Source organism: Nestor notabilis, unplaced genomic scaffold (genome assembly GCF_000696875.1).
Source record: "Nestor notabilis isolate BGI_N333 unplaced genomic scaffold, ASM69687v1 scaffold5416, whole genome shotgun sequence".
Classification (NCBI taxonomy): domain Eukaryota; kingdom Metazoa; phylum Chordata; class Aves; order Psittaciformes; family Psittacidae; genus Nestor; species Nestor notabilis.
Window position 1 is genome coordinate 49952 of NW_009932245.1, and position 26202 is coordinate 76153.

The 26202-nt window shown below is 40.3% G+C and overlaps 1 protein-coding gene across 1 annotated transcript in view; it reads left to right on the forward strand.

Moving 5' to 3' along the window:
- Nucleotides 1-26202, forward strand: part of SATB2 (SATB homeobox 2) — a 109167-nt gene that overhangs the window by 30718 nt on the left and 52247 nt on the right. Inside the window, exons 2-4 of the mRNA XM_010016276.1 lie at nucleotides 6421-6547; nucleotides 8583-8706; nucleotides 13361-13463. Coding sequence (XP_010014578.1) covers nucleotides 6421-6547; nucleotides 8583-8706; nucleotides 13361-13463 — 354 coding nt within the window. The remainder of the gene's footprint in view (nucleotides 1-6420; nucleotides 6548-8582; nucleotides 8707-13360; nucleotides 13464-26202) is intronic.

Here is a 26202-nt window from a genome sequence, read left to right on the forward strand (position 1 = left end):
ATCACAGTGTAATCACATAGTTTATTCCTGTTCTCTCACTGAATTATTTATTATGGCCTGAAGTGAGGAAGGAGGGAGATTCTTTTGTATTGGCATAAACATAGGATTATGTTCGTTGTGTGCTTTCAATCACTAAATCACCAATATGTCAATTGGCATAGTACAGTCTACCTCACAGGGATGTTACAAAGCTCAATTAATTAATGCTTTTAAAGTGCTTTGGGATCCTCTGATGAAAGGTGCTTTAGAAGTGCATGGGAGGATTATGCTGATTATTTTTCCCTTCTATTACCCCAATAGGTTGCTGATAGAAATTCAACAGTATAATACGGGCAACCTTATAATGATGGGCAAAGGCAGTGTAATGTTTTTAGATTTCCCTAAGAGCTAGAAAATAATAATATAATACAAAAATTAATATAATCAGGATTGGATTTTTTTTTAATTGTTCCTGTTGCCTTTTTCTCCTTTCTGCTTGAAAAGTCATTCCCTTTGCTGGATTAACAATAATAACTACAAATTATGCCTTTATGTTGTTACAGTTTGATGATACACTACAGCCAGGGTACAGGTTAGAAACACAGGCTGAGTTATTACGTACCACAGGGTAGTGATTTCCTGCAAACTGATTTATGGATGAATAATTCTATGTACTTGTTACATGGGACAGGCAGTTTTTAATTTCTGTAACAAAGCACAGCTAAACAAAGGAAAATTACATGCTATAGCATAGGGACAAGGTGGAGGATAAACAGATGCAATCAACGTCACAAGAGCCTACCCATCTCGAAGGGGGACCTGTCACTAGTGGTGGATGGATAAATGGCTTAATAGTTGCAGAAGTGGGGGTTTTATTGAGCGTTTCACTGAGGTGTTTCATTTGGAGATGTAAAAGGAGTCAAAAGCGTTTGGGTGCTAACACTAATTTCTCCTTAGTTTCTGTTGTGTTGTTAAGAGCTGCTGTTTAAACAAATGGAACTCAGAGCATGGCAGCAAATACTGGTTGTGTTTGTCAGCCAGCCTTGTGTTTGCAGTTAGCCACTCAGGCTGTGATCTTGTGGTGCAGGAAAGCGAGCAGTAGGACACCTAGTACAGCTCTGGAACACCACAGCCACATGAGGCATGGCTCTGGTCCAGTGTAACTCTGCAAATTCAGATTTGCTCAACAAATTTTCAAGGTGTAAATATAGTCCAGAAGATCTTATGCTGGGTTGGTCACTGCCTATTCCCTCAGCCTGTCTGAAGCTCACATAAACATGGTGGTGGTTGCTGTGTCTGACTGTACAGGCACATGTTCTTGCCTGATCTGGATGTAACTTGTACTGCCACAGCCTGCAACATGTTAGTGAACATGGAGCTGTAGTGTAAGAAACACGCTTTTCATTTCTCCAGTTTCCAGCCTGAATGTGTCCATCAATCCACAAGATCAATTGTCTGCTTTAACACCTCACCCTATATGAGTCTCAGCAGGTTATGTTTGCTTATGCTATAGAAAATGAGAGATTTTGGTATTGTGCATCAGGGATTCGATTGGTTTATCTGCTTAGTGGTGGCCAGTGCTTTTCTTTACAAAGTTTGGTAAGGAATCAGTGTTCTCTGCTATCCTTTTTCCCCTTTATCCGAAGAACACAAAATTCCTTCTGTAACCCTCTCTGTACATATTTGGGCAAGTATTACTTGTGATTCATTTTGTAGCTGTCTCCAGAGAAATGTTGAGGTGGGGGTGGTGATGCTGATATGAACTTCCAAAGTGTTCTTCATTTGAGCCCTTAATTTTAACCCTAGCAGATTAGGATTTTAAATCAATTGAATTAATGCTGCGTAACCTATATCCAAGCATCCATTCAAGGTGTAACTCAGATACGCTCATAATTTGTGAAAGGTCTAACCATGAGTCTAACCATGGTGGGAGCAGGAGATACTTTGTGAAGGGAACCAGTGACAATGTGAGGCATGTTCTTGTCCTGTTTGTTTTGTTTAACTACAATCAGGAATTTGGAAATGTCAAGAAGTGTCGTAGCTAGACTATGAGATAGATACTCTAAACCCTAGATGTGGCATTCTTAGAATGAGGGTACTGTGTGGTTATCTGTCCATTTGCAAAGACAAAAGAGGTTCCTAGCCCATACAGGTAGAGAATGTTTAACTAGGTATCGAGATCAGCCATGAAGTAGGTGGTCAAACCTTATGTTCAATGTATTGTTCTACTTTGATTTGCATAGTTATCACATTCTTCTTCAAAGGAACTGCATTTTCAATGAGACTGAATTGAAAGCACTCTGGCAGGGTGGCGCTTTGTTGGCCTATGTGGAACAACAGCAGTGAATTGCAGTGGTTGTTAAATACGAACCTGACACTCGACTCACTGAAGTTTGCCACCAGTGTGTTCTGGCATTCTTGTGGGTAAAGGTTGTTATGCAGATTTTTAACTGGGTTACTCTCTCTTTTTTTCCCTATCTGCGTTTTGATGAATCTGAAGCTTTAGCTTAATAAAAAGCCTGTGTGTAGAAGGACGTGCCATTCAAGAACCACCAGCCAGCATGGATAGAGAATCTCTTCTAAAATATGAAGGAGTTGGGGAGTGAAATCTTTTGAGGCAACTGTTTTGTCTGTTTATTGTCTTTAATTGACTGACTCGCCTGGGCTGCGTTCAGCCATTTCTAGATGAGTTCTTGAGAGCTGTTTGAGTGTACAGCCTTTTCTCCAGTGAGTGCAAGCTTTGAAATCTGTTGAACATTCCCTTCAAAAAACTTATACAGGAAAAGAGTCCATAAGCATCATTGATAGAGGAAGGAGAACCAGACTCATTGATAGAGGAGTTTTGTGAACTTATGAAAGACGTGCTTTCAGATTTCCTGAGCAATCTGGTCTGCTGCATATTATCCACACACAATTTTGAGCAAGTCTGGAGGTGACAGAAGAGTGATATTCCTGGAGCGGTAGTATATTCATTAATAACACGGTTAGTGACATCTATGACCATTGCTCGTTCCTGTCCCCACTTCCGTGTCTCAGTCGTGGCAGAATAAAAGCTCAGTCAGGCCAGTTAAAATGATTTCTTTAAAGGCCTGAGCTGAACCATTTGAAGTCAATAAGAGGAATAATAAAAAACAATGTATGTGGAAGCAACCTCTTGCTACCAGGCTGTTCTCATCTTGGTGTTGATATTACACTAGAAACACCCAGTCCTGGACGAGAAGGGACCTTTTTACAAGGAAAATTTTGGTCCACTCATGTTTTACTGAGGTGTCATAGAATCGCAGAATGGGTTGGAAGTGACCTTAAAGATTATCCAGTTCCAAACCCCCTGCCATAGGCAGGAACACCTTCCACTAGACCAGGTTGCTCAAAGCCCCATCCAACCTGGCCTTGAACACTGCCAGGGATGGGGCAGCTACAGCTTCTCTGAGCACCCTGTGCCAGCGCCTCAGCACCCTCAGAGGAAAGAACTTCCTAATGTCTAATCTAAATCTTCCTCTATCAGCTTAAAGCCATTGCCCCTTGTCCTGTCACTACATGCTCTTGTAAGAAGTCTCTCTCCAGATTTATTGTAGGCCCCCTTTAGGTATTGGAAGGCTGATATAAGGTCTCCTGTGTCATTCAGGGATGTCTTCTAGCGTGCAGAGAATACATTTGCTCAACAAGCTAGCATCATCTTCCCAAATGCAACCCAAGAGTTGCATTAAGTACAGTGCCATGAAACAAACCACCTGTGAAATCTGCTGAGGAGCTGGGTGGAAACCATGGCTTCTGGCTATCATTTGGACCAGCTTAACTTGCTCTGGAAAAGAACTTCACACGTCATATCACAGCGGCTGAAAAAACAGTGTACATCAGCAGTGCTGTAACACGGAGTAAAGGACTCGCAGCAGGTGCTAACATGCAGAGGCACCAAGCATTATGGTAACACCTGTGTTTGTCTAAATCCAGCCAAAACAATTTCCTCTCCAGTTGCAGAGGAGGATTAAAAAGAAGAAATAAACCCTACCTCACTTCCAGTAGTAGCAGACATTTCCTGTAGAGCAATTCGTGTAGGATTTCTCATGGTGCACTCTGGCTGCACTGTGGTGTATCTCTATAGACCCTTCTTAGTCTGGGGACACCTTTGGTAACATCAGTGACCTCCGACCATCTCTTTGTCTCTTGCCAGCATTGCCAGGCCCGAGCAGTTGCAGATGGTGTGCTCTCTGAGTGCTTTCCTTAATTGAATGAAAAATAAAGCCTCTTGTAAACTATTACCAATTTAGATGTGACTTATGGGGCACATATGATGCTTATTTTTTCAATTACATGAAAACTTGGCGTGGTTAAACATAGGAAGCCAAGTGTTCTGTGAAGCTGGTATAGATTTCTGGATTTTTAGGTGATTTTTGCTTTAAATTATTCTATAGCAGAAGAGGGTGAAGGAAGTCAGCAGCTAAACTGTGTTTTCCCAGCATGTATTACACTCAGTGGACCCTTGATGCTCATTTCATGACTAATATATGCTGTACTATATGCATTTCTTGTTGTCACCAGAGATAACATTAAGTAAACTATCCCCTTAAGAAAAACAGCTTTTCTTGGCAAGTGGAATATGACTCAAGGAGCCAGCACTGGAGACATACGGTGCTGTGAATGAGTGCTGTGTGTTACTTTACTGGATCTGAGTCCAGGCACTATTTATACTGCAGCATATTCAGCACCAGATTGTTAAATCTTAATACTGAAACAGTGCATCATTTAAATGTTTTTGTTCTGTTTATGTCCCATTTTCAAGCATTGGATATCAAGCAACACTTAGTAACTTTTTGTTTCATTTGGACAAGATCTGCCCTAGCCAAAAGCTTTCTAATCGGCTCTTGAAATACTAGCCCATCTGTACCAGCATGTTACAGTAAAACTTTGTGCCACTGAGGATGAACTAGGTCACTTCCCGCTTTCAGTATGTGATGATAAAATACCTTGCAAAGCAGTATGTCAGTGGTAAATGCGAAGATTTAAGTTCTGCAGAAAAGGAGTTGTACTAAAATTACTTTCTCTTCAACCTATGTAGGAATGGGGAAAAAATATTCCATAGCAGGTGATTCATGGGCTTATAAGCATTGTGTTCCGTTATTGTCTTTGTGCAAGAAGCTTTGTTTCACTGTTTCAGAGGATGTACCTACTTTATGATCATGTTTGGGAGAGCAGGATAAAAGGCTTTTGCAATTTATTTCAGTTTGATTAGTTGCAGAAGTGGTGAATAGCTGGGATTAGAAAGGAGAGAGTTGAAGTTTCTTGACATCACAGCATCTTTCCAGATGCCCAAAGAGGGTTCTTGGAGCTTGTGTTATCACAGAGGAAGTAGTTTTTGTATCTATTAGTGTATTAGTGTATTTTTGGCAGTAGGGTTTACAGATGGTCTTTTTGAAGATCAAAAAGTATATAAGCAAACCGTAAAAGGCATCAGTTTAAATGGGAGAAAAGGTTATTGGTGTCTTGTAGGATGGTGCTGAGAAAAGTTACATGAGCAGAACAGTGAGGCAGTGGGAACAGAGTGGAGGAGGGAATAAAAGCAGTAGTTGGTGATAGTGCAGAACAAGGCTGAAGTGCTTTACTCTCATGTAAGATGGCACTGTGGCTTGCTTTGTTTGACATCTTCCTGGAAGTCATTCCTGGGTATTAGTCATTGTTTCTGGTGTGGGTGGGCCCTCTGCAATTGTCTAAACAGAAATAATACCTCTGCACCAAATGGTTTACCATCCAAGTTTACAGTCTTTGTGACAAGCTCATATACAGAAGAGGTGATGATCTCCATTAAAGAATGAACAGAAGTAGAAATAGAACTTAGAGCATTCTCCTCCACCCCCAAAATGCTATTTTGGATCTGTGGTCAGCTGCTTGCAGTTGTTTTTTTTTTATTCACAAAGAAAAGCAACTGTCTGCACAGTACAACTTGTAGCTGGGAGTGAACTCTTCCTACTTGCTGGATTTCCAGTGCTATCCATCCACACTGGGAATCATACCATGCTTAGATTGTAACTGTGTGCTGAAAGCCCACACATAGGAATTTTCCTCTTCAAGTCAAAACTAATGCATTTATTTACTGAAGGGTTTTGTAGACTGCAAAATTGGGACTACAGAGTATTTAAAGCTTGTTCTAACTTAGAGAACTAGGCTTTAGTGGGATGACGAAAGATGTGAAGAGAGGAAGCCTCCTGTGCTTCCTTGAAGTAATTTAAGAGCCAGAAACATGTCAGCAGCTCTCTGCTAAGAATTTAAAATCTATTCCTACTCTTCTCCATTGTTTGTTTCAGGAGTCAGTACAACAGATCTTTTTAAGCAAGACTGCAATAAACCTCAAGTCATATCCTGAATTTCATGAGCAGACAAGCTTATCAAAGGGTTTAGTAAATGGCTGATAAAATATGAAGTATAATTTTTTTGTTTCCTTCTCAGGAATAATCAAGCTTGGGAGGTGGAATCCCCTCCCTCTCAGTTATGTGACTGATGCACCAGATGCGACAGTAGCCGACATGCTACAAGATGTCTATCATGTTGTGACATTGAAAATCCAATTACAAAGGTGGGTGTTTCTGAACATCTGTCCTTCTCTATTCTCTGAGCTGCTCTGTCGATTACAGCATTACTACAGAGATTAGCACATCCTGTCTTCATTAATTTCTGGTCTTCTGATGAAATGAAAAGAAAAATTAAGAGAAGGGTGGGTCACCTGGCAGCTTTTTGCTGCATGTTCCATCTGATTTGTATGTTTTTTGAAGTAGCAATATGGTGGTAGGGAGGGGAGGGGCAGAAGCTCCATTAAGTAAAGATAAGGGGCCTTTAAAGGCAGACCTTTCCGCAATTCCTAATTTAATGGATTATTGAGGCCTTATTGTATCAAAACAATAAACTCCTTGCCTTTGTCCAGGACTGCTTTGTGAGAATCCAGGTCTTCCCCTTGGGGAGGGGAGCTTTTTGACTTTTCTTCTGCCTCCAGTGGTCTTCCCAGTGAAAAGGCAAGAAGATGAGTAAGGGATGTGTTACTACGTATTTTCCTTCCTACCAGTTCTGATTAGCAAAGCAAAAGCTCCTGATACTTTTACACTTACTTGCACCCCACCCCTTTTTCTCCCCCTTTTCTGTCTATTGACCTTCGAAAGAGTCCTCAAGTAGTTACTGATCCTCTGCGTAAGTTGTTAAGGCAGGTCCCTGGCAGTGCATGTCATACTCTAGATCTGCTGGTGAGCCTGCATTGCACAGTCTGCTGTAGCTCTGTGGCCAGGACAGAGGCAAAAATAACAGACAGCCTGGAATAATTTGCTCACAATTCTTTGAAGCTCAGCTTGAAAGAAGAGGGGTCCACTGGGATGTGTGTGTGTGTCATTTGGTGGCAGGTACATATCCTCCAACTGTTCAGTTCAATTTGTAATTTGGAAGTAGCTGGTGCCTCATTGACATTAACCTCTCAAACAGCAACGTTTCTTTCCTGTTACATCTCCGATGGAGCTTGGGGTTTCCAGTTCCCTCTAACAGGCCTTTCTTTAGCTGTTACCATTTCTCAGCTAGGCTGCATCTCTGAAGCATAGTTGTAAAAGAGCGTCTAGAGCCTGTAGCTGCTATAAAACTGTAGTGCAGTAACTCATCTCCTCAGAAGTACGAGCTACCAGGAGTCCATCTAGCTTATTGTCACATACGTATCATTGGAAGGTATCAGTCCACGATCAAGGTCTCATTCTTTAATCTTCAAAGTGCTTGAATGCCTGGATGCCGTGTAAATAAAAGATAGCCCGTGTCTTTGAGATAAAGATGGTCATTGACTACTTGAACTCCTCAAGCGTAACTGAACTTTCAACTCTGAGGGTAAAGCCAGGCTGTATAGGCAGAACAACCTTAGAGGTTGATTGGAGAGCATGCATTAAGTCTCTCAGACATGAATGGCAATGGCAAGCTTCTCTCAGCTTTCTGATGTGCCTCTCAGGTCTGGCCCCATGTATGTAGACACAGACTGTAATCTTGTTGAATTGAAAGAGACACAAGTCACAGGAATTCAAAAGCTTCACTAGATAAACAGTTGTTGTAAAATGGAAGTGAGAATGAACTACACGTGGCAGATGCTGGGCATATGGCTTAATGTGTTTCTGAAAGGCTCTTGGATACTTCAGCATTGAGGGCAGTTATAAGAACCTGTATAACATGAAGTTCATTGTTCAAAGCCTCACCTCCACGTGTTGAGGGCCCTTACTCTTTAGGGATTTTGTTAGTGGCAGTGTGGTATATACGTTTATTTTTCTATGCCAGCAGGAGTATCTTTCTCTGTCTGAAGTTTCTTTGCTCTCCATCAGGCCCCAGAGGGAATGGTTGTACACACATATACAATACTATAGTAGGAGTAGCTGATATTCCTCCTATGTACTGTTATTCTTCTAGTTGAACTACACATCTTCCGGAAGTCAGGCTTGGTGGGGAGGGGAAAGAGGGAAGACACATCTTGATGGGCTGGCTAAGCAGGCAACTTCAAGGTTGTGCTCACTGCTTAAAGGTCTGTAGCACTTGTATGCAAAGAGTAAGCATCTGTGAAGGTAATGTTTCTATCTGCTTTCTGCTTTCTGTTTTAACAGTTGTTCAAAATTGGAAGACTTGCCAGCAGAGCAGTGGAACCACGCCACAGTTCGCAATGCCTTAAAGGAACTGCTCAAAGAGATGAATCAGAGCACATTAGCCAAAGAATGCCCTCTCTCACAGGTCAGTGTTTTTAACAGGCTTAGGGAAAGCCATATTTAAAAGATCTAACGTTCATATTTATTCAGTAAAACAATTCCATAAATACCAAATAGGTTTCTGGTTTGCTTCAGAAAGGAGAAATTCTAATTAATATAGAAAAGATCATACCATATTTTCTTAGTGCGTTGCCAGGTGGGAATTATGAATGAATTTGTTGGTTTTTATCCTGCTGTTCAGAGATATGTAAATTCTTTATTTAGAACTTTATATGAACCTTTTGCAATAGGACTAATGATCTTCAAATGCAAGATTTGAGTGGCTTATTCTCACTAGCAGAGGCCTGCCTCCCCTACTAACCTGTGGGTTGCTCTTGTGAGCCTCCAACTATGATAAAAAGTATGCTCTTTTAATAGTTGTGCCTCAGATTCTAGGAAAGAGCAACAAAAACTGTATACATATGTTAAAAAAAGAACAAAAACTCAGTCTTATTCTCCATGACTGCTTTACAAACAGCAGTGGTGTCATGTCTAAGACACCGGTTCCTGCAGATCTCATTAGGTCTGTTTGTTCTTTGAGTTTCATAATGAGAAATTAATAAAAATTTCATGACTGAAAACTTCAGCACCCAGACCAAGTCACTTTGCTTAGGAGTGACTAATACGTTGCCTTCTAAAAAACCTATTAGAATCATTGGTTAATGTACAAAAGTCAAAGCATCGGTAGTCTCTGCTTGCTAATAATCCATTGCTTTGCTAGCCCATATCCAACACTTTTTCTCCTGTGGTTGCCTGTCTTGCATTGCACTGTATGCTCATCCTGCGATTTGTGATCCAAAGCCTCCGTGTACCAAGAGAATTCTTTCTGTGTAAAAGCAGCAGAGGTGAGATACAGAGCAGAATTTAGGTCTTTGCAGTTGGTAGGAATCATGTTCCTCATCTTCCTTAGCCATGGGGGGGGTCTGCAGAATCAACAAGAATGTAAAGGCTGTATGAGGAAAAGCCATGTAACTTACCTTATTTACTAAAGGAGTAGCAGTGACTCTACAGAGCGTAAGTGCATTGAATACAAGAGTATTTTTGCTTTCACACAGTTTAAGTGTAATTTCTTTAAATAGAATTATCTGTGGAATCTGGTCAGCTAATGATGATTGCAGCATATGATTGTGTCTGCCCATTCTTCTTCAATATCCAGTATAACTAAACTATACATCATTTCATATGCAGAAATCATTTGTTGTCTGGGACTTTTTCCTCCCGCTTCTATTTCAAAGCCTAGCAGGTGGAAATGCTGCAGTTGGTGTACTCCTTCTGTAGCCTCAGTCTGAAGTATATTTACAAAATTACTGATGGCAGAACCATAGCAGCAAAAATCTTTGCGCCAGTATTTATTTAGTGGGCAAATCTAAAAGGAGATCCTTCTGTAGAAAACTGAGCTTGCTTACTTTTAAGCACAGGTGTAAGTGACCTTGAGTTACTAAGCTCACCCTTGAACTGGGACTGCATGAATGCAGCTGCTGTTATTGTTGTTATTATTTATTATTATTACTGTTGCCATAAAAAGTTTCAATCTCTTTTGTTTTGGCTCACAAAATGCAGAAGATACAATGGAAGGTTGTATAGGAGCTGTCTATTACCATCATCTGAATATGCCTCTAATACAATTCCTTCTCCCAAATCAGTTTTAAAAAAATATCGTGCCAAATGTGAAATGTCATTACAACCCCCTTGTGGTTAATATATTATTGACAGCAGCAAATTGCAGAGTGGTCTCTTAGGAGTCAGACTGCAGAGTAAATGCTGCTGTTTATTAATGTGTTCACAGTGCCTCAAGTACAGCAGTGGAGAGGGGCAGTGCAGGGAGCTCTTGCTCCCACTGGTGATGGTGCTCCGTCTCTGGTTCCCGGTGCCCGAGCTCTCCATGCAGCCCAGATGGGGATTCTGATTGCCACTAATGGGAAATGTAATCATTCACTTTGATTTAAAATTGTTCTGTTTTTTTCTGCTAGGTGTATTATGTGGCTGCAGCTTAGCTACCCATAGCATACGGCTCCTGTTCAAACAAATAAATCCCAGTTAACCAAGCTGGGGGGAAGGAGGATAGGTGGGAGGGAGTGTGTGTGGCAGAAAGAAATCCAGTTATTCCAGCATTTCCATCTTTGCATAGAGACCTCTGTCTTTGCTGTATTTTGTGTAACTCATTTCAGCACTGGCCATTCATTTTGTCTCTTTGCTGGAGCAAGATTTCTTGGGATGTGAGTGCATTCTGTATTTTTCTCCTTGAACTTATTGCACCGGATTTTCTTTGTGTGGATATTTCTTAGCTCCCTCCTGGTCTAAGTAGTTTTCATTCCACGTGTGTCATGGCCACACACATACCAAACATATCTGCTGCTTCATATGCATCATTTAGAAATTTGCAATTAGTCGGTGGTTTTTTTTGCCACTCTCTTCTGAACAGATATTTCCCTTCTGCAGACTTACTGAAGAAAAATACCTCTAGCGTTCCTTTACATTTAATTGTGAGGGTATGTAGTTTAAAACTTATGGTTCTTTCCCCTGCTCTACTGTCAAGCAGTTGAAGAGAGTCTGTCCTGGGTTTTTTCACCAATGGTTGATTTACTATTTGATTTCACTATTTAGTTTAAGCTTTGTTTTCTCAAATAAAGGTTAATGGGTTAATATATTCTGTGATATTTAATAGCCCTCCAATTTCAATAATGTTGATTTGTTGTAGAGCTAGAGGATTTGGTGGAGGGGGGGGAAAAGAGGGAAACCCAAATTGTTATGTAGACAGAGCTAAACAATTTTCCCACCCTTCCTTACTGACTGGGAATTTAACTAAAGTGACACTGAAAACCCCCAAGTTAGCTCAGCTCAGCTTTGCTCAAAATCTTTCCTTAGCAGAGGTTATGTCCATGTCAGGCATTCAGAATACTATTGCTTGTTAAAGTGACTTAGAGCAAGGGAGGATTTATGGGCAGGGAATTGCTACTGACTGCCACAATGCTAGGTTTATGTCTCAAAATATTGATTTTAATTAGAAAATTGAATCTCAGAGATTGAAGCTGCTACTTAAAAAGACTCTTACTTCATAGCCTTCAGACTCTACTGCAGTGCACTGTAGCAGCCTTCAAGTGGAAAGTTAGAAGTTCAAATGCAGAAGAACCTCTTTTCTGACAGGGAAAATACCTGTTTAAGGCTGAACCAATCTGTACTACTCAGTTAACTGAAGTCTCTCAGTTTTGCTCACAATTTTTAAGTCCCCAAAACTCGAGAGTTCAGGAACAGGCGGAGTCCTGTGATACTGCAGTGAAGTGGGTAGAAGGCTGGATAAATCTGGAAGAGGGAGGGGATGTTTTTGTTTCTAAAGCATTGTTAAAATTGAGTAAGCCAATGTGTAAGCCTCTTAGCTTTCCAGAGATGGCCAAGATCCCATTTTGTACAAGAGCTGGCAGGAGCTGGCGGGACAGAGCTTGAACCTACAGTAGATAGCTTGTTTGAGTTGTGAGATCATCCTCACTCTCCTCATCTCTGTGCAGAAAGGTCACACAATGTGCAAGGGCTTTTTCTGAGCTTTGTCGTAAGTGAGGAAGGAGGGCATAAGGAAATGTGATTTCTGGAGAAGGTGCGTTGGCTCCCATGTGTTAGTGGTGTTAGGTTGCGTTTTCTTACTGGAAATGTACGTGTGTTGGGAACTATTTCGCCCTGGAAGAATTAAGGGGGAGAAAAAGGAAAGCAAAATGTTATTGTTAAGAAGATGCTTCCTCTATAGAATGGATGAAGGGAGTGGAAAAAATAGAAAGGAAAAACTGCCAGTACCCAGGCTGTTTCCCACCCTATGGGCAGAAGCATTCTAGATATAAAGTATAATTTTGATGGGGATGAGGTGCTGCAGAACGACTCCGCACCTCAACTTCAGCTGGCTTGTACTGAGTCACTTAGAGGGAATTCATAAAGAGTAGAGAGGGTTGGTGCTGAAGTAAGTGATATCTCTGTTTTCTGGAGCATTTTTGTGGTTTTTGGCTGTTCTGTATTGTAGTGTGTGTAGTTCCCTTACCTCTGAATGGCACTGTTAATTTCTCTTTTGGGTGATGTTTCACACAAGGGCTAATCACACGTTTCTATAAATTATATTAACTTACTTGCCTAACTTGTTCTGCAGTGAGTAGCACGGATGTTCGCCAGTTCTTGGCTGTGTGGTGTTGCTGCATTTGGAAACGTATCTGAGACATCTGAAAAGCATTATTTGGATTATGCATGCTGAAGCATCCTACCTTTAGGACCTGGTTCCTAAATCATGCTCACTGGCTGTGGTGAGCATGTGTTCCGCAGCCTGGCACCGCCTGTTGTTACACAACTCAAGTTTAGATGTTGTAATAGTTGTAATTCAAACTAAAGTAGAATTGCCCCACCAGTCTGAGCTGCAGGTCTCAGCCTAGGTTCATTCTAATCTTTTTTGTATTATTATGCAAAACAATAATTATTATTTTGTATTTTTAATTATGGCTGGGAACAGGGAATGGAGAGTAAACTCAATTCTTTTTGTTAGATGCTTCTTTTAAAGTCACAAATGGATGATCGTGGTGCACTCGCATGTCATTCGCTTTTCCTGGAATAGACTTCTAATTGTGGAAGATATTTTAAAACACTTTTTGTCTTTCTTTCTGTACTTCCAGAGTATGATTTCATCCATTGTAAATAGCACATACTATGCCAATGTGTCAGCAACCAAGTGCCAGGAGTTTGGGAGATGGTACAAAAAGTACAAGAAGATTAAAGGTAAATTGATTTTTTTTTTTGTGACTTTCCAAGTTCTTGAACTTCTGCTGACAGTTTGAGACTATTTGCTTTAAGTAAAAGTGATAATAAGCTATAATAATATTAGTGAATTTGTCTACAAAGAGGGCACAGTCACAGCACATTTGAAATTAAATCTGATACTTTGCAAACAAGGCTGGTATCAAAACACAGGCCACTTAAAACATACTTAAAATATCCCATTTAGTTGTGCTGAAAGATCAACTGTGTTTTGAATTAAGCTAAAACGTTCTGGAAAAAAAATGTTGCAGTATCTCAGGATTTGAAAGTTAAACTGCTATGTAAATTACCTTAGTTGCATTTTATTCATGAAAGCTAAAAAGCATCCATCTAAGTTACGTGTGCCCTTGTTTTCTGTTTTCAATTCTGCAAAGTGTACTGACATTCCTGTCATGTTTTATCATATGAATCTGGTTACCAATAGAGAATTTAATACCTGAGTGTTAGGAGACCTTGCTAAATAACAAGGTGCTGCACCCACTGAAGTTAAGATGAAAATAGCCCATTGTTTATTGCTTTTTTTTTTCCTACAGTGAAATTGTGTTAGTTGATCAGCAGTGAATGCCTGAGGCAATAAAATTATTCTGTGTAAGTTCATCCCATGCTCACTACTGAAATGTCTCATCACCTTTTAAGAGTACACAAAATGATGTGATAAGCATCCCTCCTGTGTAGTTTGTTCTTTTATCCATCCTTTCCTTTGGGAAGACACTTGAGTGTGTACTGGACCGTTTGTTTTGGTAGGTTTTTTGTTTTAAAATACACATATGCTTTGAGCAGGATTTTTGGGGTAGTCGGAAGCTTTTCCATAATACCAACTGGCTGCTCTCTCCCCAGATAACCATCACCCTTGGAGAGCAGCTTTGCTCTGTGATAGGTTTTTTTGTAGTTTTTCTCTGTTACTACACCACTGAAGGGAAGATTCATTGTCTGAAAGAAGACATAAGCTGTTTTTGTTGTTCCTGTCTGTGATCCTTTCAGTGGCCAGGAAAATCATAACAGGATCCAAAACATGATGCAGAAATAGGGTAATGTCTTGTCCTTCTTGAGAAGCCGTTGTTGTTTTAGTTGCATGAAGATTAGCAGCTTCAAAGTCTGCTCTGTTTTTTTCTTAAACAGCTGGCATACATGGGCAATGAAAGGTTGCTTGTTTAGTTTCCATAGGACAGACTAGAAATCTGCATAATAATACCATAAAGAGTCTGCTGCTTGAGTTAGGAACACATGAAACAAAATTGCATAGAATATCAGAACAAGTTCGAAGGCATCTGGTTTTCCTCTGCACGGCTGGTCTGTGTGGAGTGTACCTGTAAGAGGCTCAGGCGGCTCGGGCTGTGCAGTGATCAGATTTTCACTACGGGATTTAAAAAAATAGAATGTTTTTATGCTAAAATCATTTGTGTCTAGAAGGAAGATTTTTCAGTTGGAAGTGGGGTAACAGTGCAGATGAGGAAATGGAGGTGTTGATTTTCACCTACTAAAATCATTTAGGCTTGAAGTACAGGATTCAACATTTTAGTACATGGTGTAACTGTGTAATAAAAAAAGAAACTGAATAGTTTCTTTTCTCTCTAAATTGCCATTGTGTGACTCTGAAATGTTTCTTTGCTCTAAATGGTCTCTTAATAAAAGAATTTTATTCGAAGTGCTCTAACATATCCTCTTGGTTAAAAAACAATCAAAGGAATCAAACAGCTTCAAGGTCATCACCATTCGCTTTTACTTGCCATTCTAGGAGAATAGAGACAGGCTTCCCTCCCCCCCCAGCCTTCTTTTTTTCCAAACTGGGCAAGGGTGCCAGTTGCAGAGGCACTGGAAGCCCTTAACTGTAGTGTTCTTAACCGCAGAGATGCCACTACAGGTTCTGAGTGTTTCTAGCACGCTGCTGTCTTCCACTTTCTTCCATTCTTAGAGCATTGAATTCTTGAAGCTCTTACTTTTTTTACTTAGTAAGTGCACAGTTAAATTGTTGAGTGCAGTAAAAGCAGAATGAAACCTCAATCAAAAGGTCAAGGATCCAAACGTGAAGAGTTTGCCAGATAACTCTGTATCTGTGCTATTCAAAGAGACACAGCCAGTCGCTGCTGCTTGGAAGTGTATGTGTGTGTTAGTAGGAGGAGAAAAAGGAAGGTTAAGGTATGTGTGAAGTAAACACAAGCTGCTATAAAGCAGTTCAAGTAGTGTTGATTCATCAACCATATGAGTGGGAGAGAAAACAAAGAATCTATGGCAGGTACAGTGGTGCATGGAGAATAAACAGCCATACAACTTCAGGGCAGTAATCTAAACCCCCTGGAAACAGAAAGACTTTGGCACTTCTTTGGGTAGTTTCAATTTCTCATCACTTCTGTTTTCATGTCATTTTGTTTCTTTTCTGTAGCCAAATACTCATACAGGACAGCTCAGTTAGTAGGCAAAATCAGTGACTTCAGTTGCATGCTTTAGTCATCACGTGCTCCTTTAATAATAATTACAAAAAAGGACTTAGTTTTTCCATGAAGGTGGATGGATGATGCAGCAATTAATTTTTTTTAGGTGTAATCTGAATAGATTGGGTAAAACTATGGTTTAGAGTCTTTGGGACCAGCACCCATATGCATGTGTAACTCTAGAGCTGGTTATTAGAAAGTAAAAGCAAAAAACAATTCACATGGGCTGTGGCAAATGCAGAATTGGAAGGGGCTTCAAAATAACTTTATTGATGTTGCAAACTAAATGCAGCCTACAGTGTTAAATGTGTTTCCTATTATCTGCTAATGTCTGTTTTAATAAAACAGTGGGAACTAAATGGTTGCTTCTTAATCAAAACCATGATTTCCTCAACATAAGCTATGTGATTTTGTTACAAATTGCCACATATAGATCTCCTAGGTCAAACTTTTTTCCTTGCTCATAGAAATAAATAAACAGTAAAACAATTATATACTCTGGAAGATCAAAGTAATTACAACTGAAGCCAGGCAAAAATAAAAAGTTCTCTGGAAAAAGGGAAAAAAAAAAGGGGAAAAGCATCAGGTTGCTGAGTATATAGTTAATGTTTAAATAAATATAAGAAAGTGAACAATCAATAATTTGATATCATTAGCAACAGATGTAAAAAGCTGTATACAAATAGAATGGTATCAGATCTCAAGTAAACATTCTCAGTGTGCATTCTGTCGAACTCACCGAAAAGACAGCTAAACTATTTATGCTTGTAATTTAAAAGAAGTTTCAGTTGGTTCAGCTCAGCATGGTAATTTTGTCTTGTGTCAAGATGATGCTAGAATAAAATTCTGCTTGAATTTTTCCTCCCACCCTGCCCCAGCCCCTTAAGGTTTTAAGACATTCACAGTTTACTCAGCGGCACGAGAGTTAGTATACAGACAGATACAGGAATTGGCTGGTGTGAGGATAGAGGCTTTTTGTCTCCTCCTGACTCTGAGCCTACCACTTGGGATACATGTGAAGACACGAGTGAGTTTGTGACAGGATGTCCACTCTTTCCAGTCTCCTTGGGATACACATATATATTTGAAGGAGAGCTTGTATTAACACAGTTTGAATGGAAGATGTACAGTAGTTGGGAAACAAAAAGCTGACAGTTCTTCTGTGGACATTTCTCTTCCCCTTATGGATGTGTGTAATCATTTGGGGGGTAATTAGACTATCTGGTTTGTATTGTAATTTTTTTTTTCCAGAGTATGCACCATGAATGAATCTAATATTACTATGTAAAGCTTTTTTTAGCTCCTTTTACTTACTTTTTAATTATTCATCTTTTTGAGGACTGCAAGGTGTTTCAGTACATACCATGTGCATACATGGCAGGGAGTAAGCATGTTTAAACCTACTTGAATGAAGAATCAGAGTTCCCCCCTTTTAATGAAGGTTACCTATTAAGTGATGACAACTGTGACAGCCGTGGCTTAGTGCAGTGACTCTCAAACCGTCTTGCTCCTGGCCAGTCCCATGGGGATGCTCCTTGGAATCTGAGAACCGCTTGTCTGGTTTCTCTAGCTGCTGAACTTGCTGAAGCTGGGAGAAGGTATTCAATGTTGTTGAAATTCAGGATTTGAACATTGTTTAAAAGGCTTGCTTCGGTTCTTAATTTGATTCACAAACAGATGCACAAATGAAAATAACACTTTGTAAGTAACTGTATGTATATATGTACGTATGGAAGGAAGTATTTCAGAACTTTGACATGCAACTCAGATCATTGTCAAGGGATCAAAGTTGTACCAGTTACCTACTCATTGCCCAGTGTTTTGGGTTTGTAGCATTTTGAATATTTTTCAGCTCTTTTTCTCAATAGATATTTCACTTCCAAGTGTCATGCTTTCTATTTTTACCACAAGGACTATCACTGTATCAGAATTCTTTCACAACTAAAACTCTTAACTGGTGTGAATTTTTTCTTTTTGCCTGATGACACAACTTAGCTTGGTGGGAGGAAGTTAGGAAGGCAGAGGGGAGAAATAAATACATTGTGAACTTAAAAATAAAAAGACATATTTTCTTTGTCTGCATATTAAGAACATTTCATCTTTGCTCCTGTCATCAGCGTCTGTCAAAATATAGCTTTCTGTGGATGTGAGTTTTGAGACTGTGACTGTCTCAAAGTTTTTGTGGAATGATGAGGCTTTTCAGTTTAAAGGAGGAGGGCTCAGTCGTTTCTATTTCAACAGATCAGGAATGTAAGAAAAAGCTTCCTTAAATTGAGAATCTGTTTTGGCTGTGCTTTGATTTTTCCAATATTACTGATTTGTTGTTTGTGTGCTGTTTTATTCTTGAAAGTATGTTTGCTTACTTCCCATAACGGATAGACAGAGCAATCTGTTTTTCTTGTAATGTGTTTTAGAGGCTGTTGTAGGTTGAAAGAGGTTAGAAACAGGATTCAGAAGGGCTCCCAGCTTTCTTATTTCCAGTCTGAAGGAACCTAGGATTCCAGAGTAGTGATACTGCCAGTGCAAATCTGGGGGAAATTGTCATTATCTGTTCCAAGGAATAGTTTTTAATTGTTCCTCTGAAGCAGATGTGGCAGAAGCCTCATGAAAAGGCACACCAGTCATTCCCAAGCATTGGTTTTGACTTCTAAAAATGTCCTACTTATTGATACATGCATGTGTATGTATGTCTCTGTAAACAGAGGGATTTATGAATGTATAGATATGCCTATATAGATCTTGACCTTTTTCCATTTTAACTAACAGGGAGAAATACTATGGAGGCAGAGACGTTAAGTTTTTTAAGAAGAGATCATTTTATGCCTTGTTTGGATATTAGTCGTGGCTCTGGCACTAAACCAATTTGGGTCATTCAGGTTAGCTGTGTGGCTCTTCACATTACTGTAATTTTTCCTTTGCTTACTTTTACACTCCTGACTGTGTATTTATTTCACTAAAAATAGGACTTTCCTCACTTTCTTAGGGACAAAAAATAAGATCATTTGCAGGCAAGATTTTCAGTATATAGATGACATAAGTGACCTGAAGATCATCTGTGCCTCAGAGATATTCTCTTTGTGGCCTGCTGTGCTATTTTATGAGGGAAGTAGTTCATCAGTTTGCACTGATCATGAGGAAAAAGTAGCATCTCTCTTTAAATATAAGTGTAAAGTTGTCAAGATTCAGCAAGAGTTATAGACCCCTTGACTGCTGTTTTCCACGCCCACACTAGCATTTTGCATTTCAGCATTGTCCCTGATGTTAAATGCCAGTTTGGAGGATTTGAGTGTGTGTATTGTTAAGAAACAATTTACCCACTGCAGTGCGTTCCAGAGGCTTTGAGCTGTGGCCCTCTTGGCTATTGCTCTCCCTAAAAAGAATTAAAACACACCATTTGGTGGGGAGTTTTTTATTTTGTTTTGGTTTTCTTTTTTTACTTAAGCTTAGCTTTTATCTGAAGAAAATGCATCTATGAATTTCATCTCTCCAGAATGTCTTACATGTCTTTTGACCCTCTTGGAGCAGTGGTTCTCAGTAGCACACGTGTCGTGGCAGAAGGATATGTGCAGTTAGCTGAATGCCATCTCTTGCGCATGCGTGTGGCTGGAGCTGCAGCTGTTGCTGCTTTAGGGAACATATGTCAGTGTGATAAAGGTTGGAAGCTTTTCTGTAGGGGAACTACCTAGCCACCTGTCCTGTGTCTTGCCCCTGCCAGGCAGGGACGTTGTACCTGTTTTAATTAGGAGATGCTGACCAAAGCTGCTCAAATAATGTCACTCAACTTTATGGTTTTAAAATGTCTTCTGTTCCAAGTACAGAGCCTGGAACAGACCAGTTTTGTGCTGAGGCTGAGGTGTCTGCCCAGTCACTTTTGTATTCTTGGTAAAGACTGGATGTCTCCATTTTCTAAAAAGCAAACACTTTTTTATTTTAATCTGCAGAATCTCAAAATTAATTTTCCTTTATATTTAAAAAAATATTTTTGTGTGCTGCCAAACAATGACATGTTAGCTCAAAAGGAATTTTTAGAAGGTAAGCATTAGTGGAGATTAGATTGGAACAGGAGTTAAAAATGAAGGTATAGACGTAAGCTTTGAAAGCTGCAGTGTGGCTGTCTGTGATCCTATGGATTTTATAGAATACATAACTCCGAGAGCAGAATTGGATTCTGTTCCCTTGAAGTATCTGAAGAGTTTAAATGTCTGCCTTAATGATGTTTGTGTTCTATCTCATTCCTTTCACCACCTCTGATGTTATGAGTCAGGAAGAGAAGCGGAGGTATCTCCTGGAGGGACTGCACAATTGACTGGGTATTCTAGGAGGTTTGCACCTCCCTCTTGAGTTGCCCATGAGAGGTTAGTGCTTAAACAACAGGACAGACTTGTCACAGTAGTTTGACAGGAAGGGAGATACTTTTATATCAAATGAGAACATCCATCCATCTAAACCAGTACTCTCTGTGTTTCTGTCGGACAGTTTGAGTAATACTTGCCCTGCTTCTCCTTTTCCATTTCAGCTGACCAGTATTCATGCATTAGATCAGATGTGCATTAAAGCACCTTCAGTGTAATGTTTTTCCCTGCCAGGTGGATCTGGTATGTCTTGTCTACAAATGATGTTAATGTGATTATGAAGAACTGAGTTCGCACTTCTATGTGCACTCTTGAACCTGGATGGTGACCCCAAAATAATCTAGAAAAATAAGATCATGGGTTAGCTGCTGCTTTTCTGAAAAGCATCTTTGGAAGCAGTACAGTGCAGGGACAGCCCATGGGAAGAATATGGCTTATTGTGTTTAAGCAGAACTGGTAGAAGACAGGTTAGCATCTCTGTGTCCCAAGGGATGACTTGGATCTAGCCTTCAGGATAAGGGAAGGAGAAGGTCAGCTACACACAGAGTCAGCGATGTTGGTACACTCTGCCCAGTTCACCTGAAACTGATGCTGATCAAAGGCCCACTTTTAATGATGGTTCTTCTAATTACGAAAATAGTGATTTGTGCTCTGGTGGGAACTGGATGATTTGCAGTGAAGAACAGACAATGGCCTTTCCTGTCTGTTTTCCATTAGGCTTGGATAAAGGCCTTTGCTACCCACAGCTAGCTGACGAACAATTTATGTTTGTGCTCTATAGCTATTTCTGAGGGGTTTTGCTATCCTGCAGGATAGAGGAAGGGAAGGGTTTTAAAAGTTACAGCTTCCTATCAAGTCAGTCTCTTCAGTCAACCTGCTTTTTCTCCAGTCCTGCCTGCAGGAACAAATGGCCCAGGCAGAGATCAGGCAGTGAATGAAGTCAGTGAACAACTTTGAGGAAACAGGAAGATTAGATGTTGAATGAAAATGAGACTCCTCAGACCAGCCCTTTGCACTGAAGTGGTTAAATGGGCTGTGATTAAAAGAAATAAGTAGTTATCTTAATTATAGATGAAAAGATACAGAATTACCACTTTAAAAGCACCTCCTGTGCTCTGGAGTGGTTCTGTTATTCACCAAGTGGTAGTTCACAATTATGTAGCATAAGCAAGAGGGCACCCTCTTGGTGTAGTGCAGCAGCCCTGTCTCTCAGAGGCAGAGGGTAGTACTGTGCTGAAGAGCGCTTTGTCTCCCAAGCACCGTTCCAAAGTTCAGGCCTTGCTCCAGTGAGCAGGATGATGCTAAGCCAGGAGAAATTGTGGGAACCTTTGTATCTCAAGCTTAGCGCAGGGCATACCAGAGTTCACAGAGTTCTCCCTGCTTGGCTGTGACCACCGCTGGTAATGGCTTTTATGATCACCGGGTTTTAAATAATAAATAAAACAAAGAAGCAAACTCTGAAGCACTAGAGAACAGCCTTGGGTGGTGACATCCTGTCACAATTGAAGCATGGCAATTCTGCCGGCTAGTAACTTATTACAAAACATTTCTTCACCAGCTTCTTCCTTCTCTGAGGCAAAGTGCCCCTGTGCCTGTGGGACTGAAAAGTTCAGGACTTGCTGGGTCATGGGCGCTAGTGGGGTCTCTCTGTCCCCACTGCAGTGCAGTGCTGGGAGATGTGTTAGGCTCTTGCTCTCCCTGATGCATCCGTTATTGTGCATAGGAGTTTGGTTTTCAGTGCTGTCAGTCAATTTAGTGCCACTCATAAGCCCTAAATGCCCCACAGGCTGTTTGTCAGAATGTTCTTATTAACAACTCAGTGAAAATAAAGGGTGAGGGGAAGGGAAGGTGGAGAAATAAATCTTATTTTAAATCTTCTGAGCTGGTTTTATTTCAAATGGAAAGTTGCATGCGGACCACCCCAAGCTATTGTGCTGCAGACTGTGTCAGCTGCTTGACTGTGCAAGGAATATTTGGGTAGAGGTTAAGAGCATCACACAGGGGAAGGGTGCATTGGATTCCTTTTGTGCTGTATTCAGGAAATTTCTAACTCGGTAAGGAGCTGAAATACATTGACACACGTGGTAATCATTATAAGAAGAGAAAGGAACATTGAAATCTGACAATTTTCTGCTCCCATTCTGGGGATTATGTTGTTTTCTGACTGACTTGCAGAGATAGTGACATGTTGCAGAGGGGGGTATAGGACAACGAAGGGCAGATGCTGTTATGGAATGCTCCCGGAGCTGCTTCCTGAGCTTAGCACAGTACCTGTTGTCCAGACACCTTGTGTCTGGGCCTAGTGTATGGCTTCAGAGGGGTGGGTGGCTCTGAAATGACGGTTGTACTCGGTTTGAAAGAGCTCTTTGAGCGAAGAGCTGCAGAATTGCATAGCAGGCAGCGCGACACAGGGAGAAAAGGGAATCACTGCCATGTCTTTTGCTCTGGTGACACCACCGATGGACGTGGCAACAGCCTCCTGAACCAGCTTTTGTTTAACTAGCACAGGCAGCTCTAGCAGAGGAAGTTTATCAGCAGTATTTGAACGTAGGCAGCACATGTCCATGGAGTCCCTTCTTTCCCAGTTTAAGGTCCTGCTACTCTGTCTTCACTGCTTTGTATTCCAATATATTCAAGTACCAACTGGTTCATACAGGACTACAAGAGCTGTAAATGTATCCCCAGTTTTAGTGGAGCAATAGCAAAAAAGGGGTGAATAATGGGGTAGGAACATGGAAAATGGAGGATGCAAACGGAAAAACCCTGACTCGGGAAGATCTGAGGCAGAAAGTTGGTGTCACAGCAGCTTTGTGGCTCCTGTATTCCTTTTTACTTAAAGCATTGCCAGCAAGCTGGCCTGTCTCCCAGGGCAGTGCCAGTCTTCATCTCAGGGCTGTCTCAGGCTTGCTTCTGCCTGATCCCACAGAGTTCTACCAATCCATAGTTACCAAAGAACAACAGGGAATCTGATACAGGCAATGTGTTAGAGAAGGAAGCCGTCTTGAGGAGTTGAGTAATGCACATTTTTTCCATCCAGCGTAACTGTTAATGGTAACCTTTTATTATTGAAGTGGTTGAAGTGACTAGAATCTGGTATGTTTATTGGGAGTATATACATGGCTCTATAGTCTAATGTGATCGGAAAAGGAAACTGATAATAAGGGAAAAATACACCTATGGAAGCAAGTCAGGTGATGGCTCTGTGTAATTGTAATTCCAAGTAGCACTGCAGAGATTAACAGCCTGGCAGCCTTTTCATCTTAAACTTTATTTTTATAGGGGTTTATAACTTGGCACTAATGTCAGGAGTGGGTGGAAACTTGGCAAATGTGGTTCAGCCCAGAAAGTGAATGTTATTTATATTTATTTCTCACCAAGTTTTCAAAAACACTTGGTTACTGTTTTTACTTTTTTTTTTTTTTACTTGTGTTCTAACAAGTAGTAATTTGTTGGTTTCAGTGACTTATTCTATGTGTAGTTTCTTAAACTACAAAAAAGTTCAGAACTTATTTCAACTCTTCTGAAACTCCTAGTGGAAGGACTCTAGATTTCTCGGGGTGTAAATGAAGAGTGAAAAGAGATCTCAATGTATTTTCTCGTAGCAGAGTGCTCCAAGTATTTCATGTACACTGAGCAACATCTTTATTCTATTTACATCAGGTTAATTCCTGCCTGCCAAGCAGCTACTGCACCTTTGGAATAATTACACTTGGTTTTGCTGGCAACTGTGTGTATTTAATGGCATTACTGAGGTTCAGGCTTACTGCACGGGGGCTGTGGAGGCAATAGTATGGCTGCATGGGCTCTGAATTGTCCGTGTTGCAGGATGTGGTTTGGGGCTCTGAAAAAGCAGCTTGTCTTCCCCACTTCCCTGCCCACACATGACATCTCTATATCAACTCCACATTCATCCCTGGTATCAACACTGCTCATATGGATTTCATGGTTGTTCCTAAAGCCAGAGACTAGTGGTAGAGAGCTTTCTGTACCTGATTTTCAGGGAGGCCTAGTGACATCATGAGGAACAGCTTTTGAATAGAAGTTTTCAATATTTCAGCAAACTGAAACACTGCATTGTGTCTCTGGCAGCCTTTGTGTAACGTAGCAAAATGATAATTTGCTGACAAAAGCAGCTGTGTATTACACGTGTTGCATTGCATTTCAGAGTTGAAATACGCTGTACAAGCAAGCACTTACTTAGAAAATCAGTCAGGTTGAAACACTGACTTTTGTAAAAAATGGAATTAATTTTCTCAGAAATCCGTAGTTTTTTATTTTAAAATTTTTGGAAAGCAATTATTTCAGAGACGATTAAAGATGATGTGGGTATTTCCTTTAAAAGAATGGGAAGAGTTAAAATTTCTTACAGGAAAATTCTCGGTACTAATTCATCTAGTTGTAAAATTCAGTACTTGTGATGCTCTGGAATGACAGCTCTAAAGATAGTAACTGTGCGAGTTTGTGTGTATTCAGTGATGACTCCCTCCCCAGTGAGAATTCAACCCTCTCTGTCGGAGATTGACTCTGGAAGGTGAAAAGAGCTGTCCTTCTATTTAGAAGGAAACAGAGAAAGTCATCAGTAAACTGTCATCCTGAGTATTAATTGTGTAAAGCTTCAAAGCTTTATATAGATGAAGTTTTAAAAAAGAGTCCAAAGCCTTGTACAGTTGTTAATCATTACACAAGTTATAATAGTATTGCAGCATTTATGAGGTAAATCCTATCTTGTTATTTGCTGAGAGAAATACAGGGATGAGGTGGTAGTCTTCTGGTTGTATGATATGTGTCCCTGAACACTTTTATATCAGACCATTATATAAATGCCTATCCAATTGCATGTAATGAGACTCATGGAATCTGCAACCTGCTGTAAAATGACTTCTGATTACTTAAAATTATCTAAGTAGCACTTGTATTTATGTAGTTTTTAAACTTAGTTTTGTATTTCAAATACTACTTCTAGAGGAAGTTTAGTTTTGTAATACGTGCATTTGGTTTTGCAGTTACATGAAAAGATACTGCAATTTTGCTGACATAAGGTATTGAAAAGGGACAATATATATCAGTAAATAAAATTACAGTATATGTGTTTTGTGTGCAGTGTTTCATTTTTTGTAGCATGGTGTCACTTAGGGAACACGGGTCTTTGTTGTGCTAAACAAAGGTTTTTGAGGAGAGTGAAGTCACTTTCTTCATAGTGAGCATTCATGCAGAGATGGTTTAAGGTTTCTGGACAGACTCATAGTGATGAGGCTTTGGAACCATTGGTTTAAAATTTTCTGATGTGTGAATTGCATGGTTTTGTAGCATGCTTTCACACAGGCATCATGATTCTGCTCTATTGCTCCTGGGTGAATTGATGTTACCAGATAACTATATCCACACACAATGCAAGGTAGAGTTTATGTTATAATAGTTGCTGAGTTTGTAATGAGAAGCGGTTCCATGAGCTGCGCAGGGAATGGTCTGGTTTCCATTGGGTTTGTGTGAGTGGGTACTAGTTTGGGTTTCTTTCCTTCACCTAGATGCCAGTGATTCTGAAACATTGACTCCTTATAAGTGTTACTCAATTTGCTGTGACATACTCCAAAGTTAGTGACAGTGTAAGTAGAAATGTCCAAGCTTGTTTCTTCAGGAAATGAGGCTGCAGAGGATACCTGCTACTGGTTTGATAAGGAGGCCTTCCTGAGCAGTGGCTGATGCCTGAGAAGTCCAAAAGAACATTAATTATTATTGTTGCTTTTACTTTGTGCTGCTTTTGCTTATGTTTCAGTGAAGCTTTTATGCAAGATCTGCAAACTAACGCAGGTGCTGTTGAGTAGAGTCACCTGCAGTAACCCTTACCCTGACAATCCTCTTGTAAGTGAAAATTGGAATGACAGCAAACTAATTTTTCTCTTTTAACAGTGGAAAGAGCGG